General features: G+C 39.5%; 1 protein-coding gene across 1 annotated transcript; it reads right to left on the reverse strand.

The window, feature by feature from the left end:
• Positions 1-1,435: 1,435 nt before the first annotated feature.
• Positions 1,436-2,107, reverse strand: LOC128984485 (uncharacterized). The gene has a single exon (XM_054403813.1). The coding sequence runs from the start codon at positions 2,105-2,107 to the stop codon at positions 1,436-1,438; it is 672 nt and encodes a 223-aa protein (XP_054259788.1).
• Positions 2,108-2,506: the final 399 nt, after the last annotated feature.

A 2,506-nucleotide genomic window follows, 5' to 3' on the forward strand; every position in this document is an offset into this window, starting at 1 on the left:
TTACTATTTGGTTTTATAGATGATACTGAAGTTTCTGTTAAGGGAATAGGCAGCTTAAAAAGGTTGTGCATAGTTCTTCCACCTTCAAGTAAACTTGCAGCAATCCCACTAAAAGAACATGCTAGGCAAGACAGACCCAAAGATCTGAGTTTATACAATATAGTTTTTTGAACAAATGTCTTTCGACATCCTGCGTATGACGTTAGACAAAAAGCGTTATCTTCTTTGGCATCAGCAGTAGCAGCATGTACAACTGCATTGATAATTTCACGTTGTTCTTCATTTGACTTAATATACGAATGGAGAAAAAGTTCATTCTGTTCCATTGCATCGTATTCGACGAAACTCTCAGCTACATATAATGCGATTGGAAGTCCTTGTTCTTCACAGTTGGTGTTGTGTGTCAAGAGAATCTCGTTGATTTCGATTAGTCCTCGGTTGTACGAAACTTCTTCGTTGAATCTGTTTAAGAAATCCTCACACATGTTCTTGAATTGTTCCCATAGCTGCAAGGCATTTGTTGGAAAGTTTAGTCCACAAATTAAACCAAAAAGCTGTCGAAACTGGCGACTGAACGCTGATAGCTTCCCTAATTGTTTCCTCCCATTCGTTGTTATTGGATGCTATTCCTCTCGCTTGAGCTGCTTTCAAAAAGGAGTCATAAACAACATCGTTGAACCTCAATAGATCTTGAAAGCAAGTTGGACCTTGAACATGCAGTAAGAGGAGTTGTAAATGAAAAAGCTCTTGATTTTTTGGAGAGACTGTGTATAGTCTTGTTACAATTCTTTCACCCCCCCTCTTCCTTGGTAACTACTTTTTTTCTTTGTCATTCAACACATAGTGGTGAGGTATTTCAGTATTCAAAAGTTCTCTGGAATTTAAATCTGTTACGTTAAGTTGGAAAAAAGCTTAAAGCTTAATTCTCTTAGGATCACCCACTATCTGTTCTTCATTCCCTTCTTTAAAAAAAACTGTCTGTTGATTGGGTAAATGACAGTCAAGTCGGATTACCGTATGTGTTTGATCATGCATCTCATAGCTGAAAATACGCCATGCTGCTTCAGACGAGCCAACGTATCTTCCGCTGAGAAAGTTTTTGATTTCATCATAAACAAACTCATCTTCTGTGGTGCGGGAGAACTCCAGGGTTGCACAGACATACCCTTTATGTATGTATTTGTAAACATACTTGATACTCTTTACTGTCGAACAAACTCCTACATTTATGTGGCATTTGAACTTTAATAACAGATAAATATTGTAAGGTACAACATACCTATTGTCTACTGATTTTCCATTAACTTCTACACTCAATCCATTGTCTCGTCTTTTGTAAATAGAATAACCATTGACATCGTCTTTTGTTTCTTCTGAGAAATGTTTTAGAAAGTTTTGCTACATTTCCCATTTGTCATGCAAGGTGCATTTGGATTTAGAGCACCGCATGGATCATGTGTGTTTTCACCAGGTTGTGTAGTTCAGGATTTAATACTTCATCTGGGATTTCGGCAGAGACCACGTGATCAATGTCAACAGTATTTCTGATTTTGTCCTCATCATCGAGAGTTAAAAGGATGTGACAATGAGGTAAACCACGCTTTTGGAACTCAATTGTGTAAATAAGCGCAGCTGCCTTTCCAAAAATTTTTTTGAGAATACAATCCATTAACTCTACGAGTTTACAGTGGAACACTCGAACGACAATGTCCGGGCGGAAGTTGGCCTGTTCGCCCGGAGAAAGATTATTCTGTATTTCTTCCCACCTAGGGTTGCATGTCATGGTAATAAATAAGGAAGGTTTGCCAAATTTCTGTACAATGGCCATTGCGTCGAGAAAGTTCTGATGCATGTTGCGTGGAGACCCAATAAAGGATGATGGCAAAATAACTTGTTTACCAATACTGGTGTTCGATCTTTCTACACCTCCCCGCTTTAAATAAAGATCCGCTCTTAGACTGCTTTGGTTGTCTCGTATGTACTGTAAGCGGGTGCCCTCTATTCGCACATACATGTCAACCACCCACTGTAAAGTCAGCTTTTCATACCTATACGGCAAGCTAAATACCTCTCTTGATGCCAACCGGTACGACGCGTACTCTAGCATTGTTAAATTGTTTCTATGCTCTGTTCTGTTTTGGGAGTGTTTTAGTGAGGGGTCCCATCCAAAGTCTCCGGTTGGGAACAGAACAGGGTATGCGGGGATCTAATGCCGGATCTAGAACGGATACACGTCTAACAGTATTTGTTTTTGAAAAAACTATAAGATTTCTTTGGCCAGGTGGTGCTCCATTGTCAGCTTTAAAAATAGCTGCGACATCTGTACATGTAGCATCATTGTAGCGGCGTAGATCACTTTCTTTGTCTTTTATGATGTACATAAGAATCTCACTTGTGCTTGTGTCCTCGGAGCTCTCGTGCCTACACATTTCTGTTGCGGTTCTTAAAGATTGGACGAATGGGTTGGTGTTTTGAAGGTGTAACCCTATTTCCCGCATTACAATTT

This window comes from Macrosteles quadrilineatus, unplaced genomic scaffold, assembly GCF_028750875.1.
Source record: "Macrosteles quadrilineatus isolate MER2022 unplaced genomic scaffold, UCM_ALF_1.0 Scaffold_2__2_contigs__length_208266976, whole genome shotgun sequence".
NCBI classification, from domain to species: Eukaryota; Metazoa; Arthropoda; class Insecta; order Hemiptera; family Cicadellidae; genus Macrosteles; species Macrosteles quadrilineatus.

Coding starts and splice junctions, on each gene's coding strand:
- LOC128984485 (XM_054403813.1), bottom strand. CDS start 2,107: ATGCTAGAGTACGCGTCGTACCGGTTGGCATCAAGAGAGGTATTTAGC.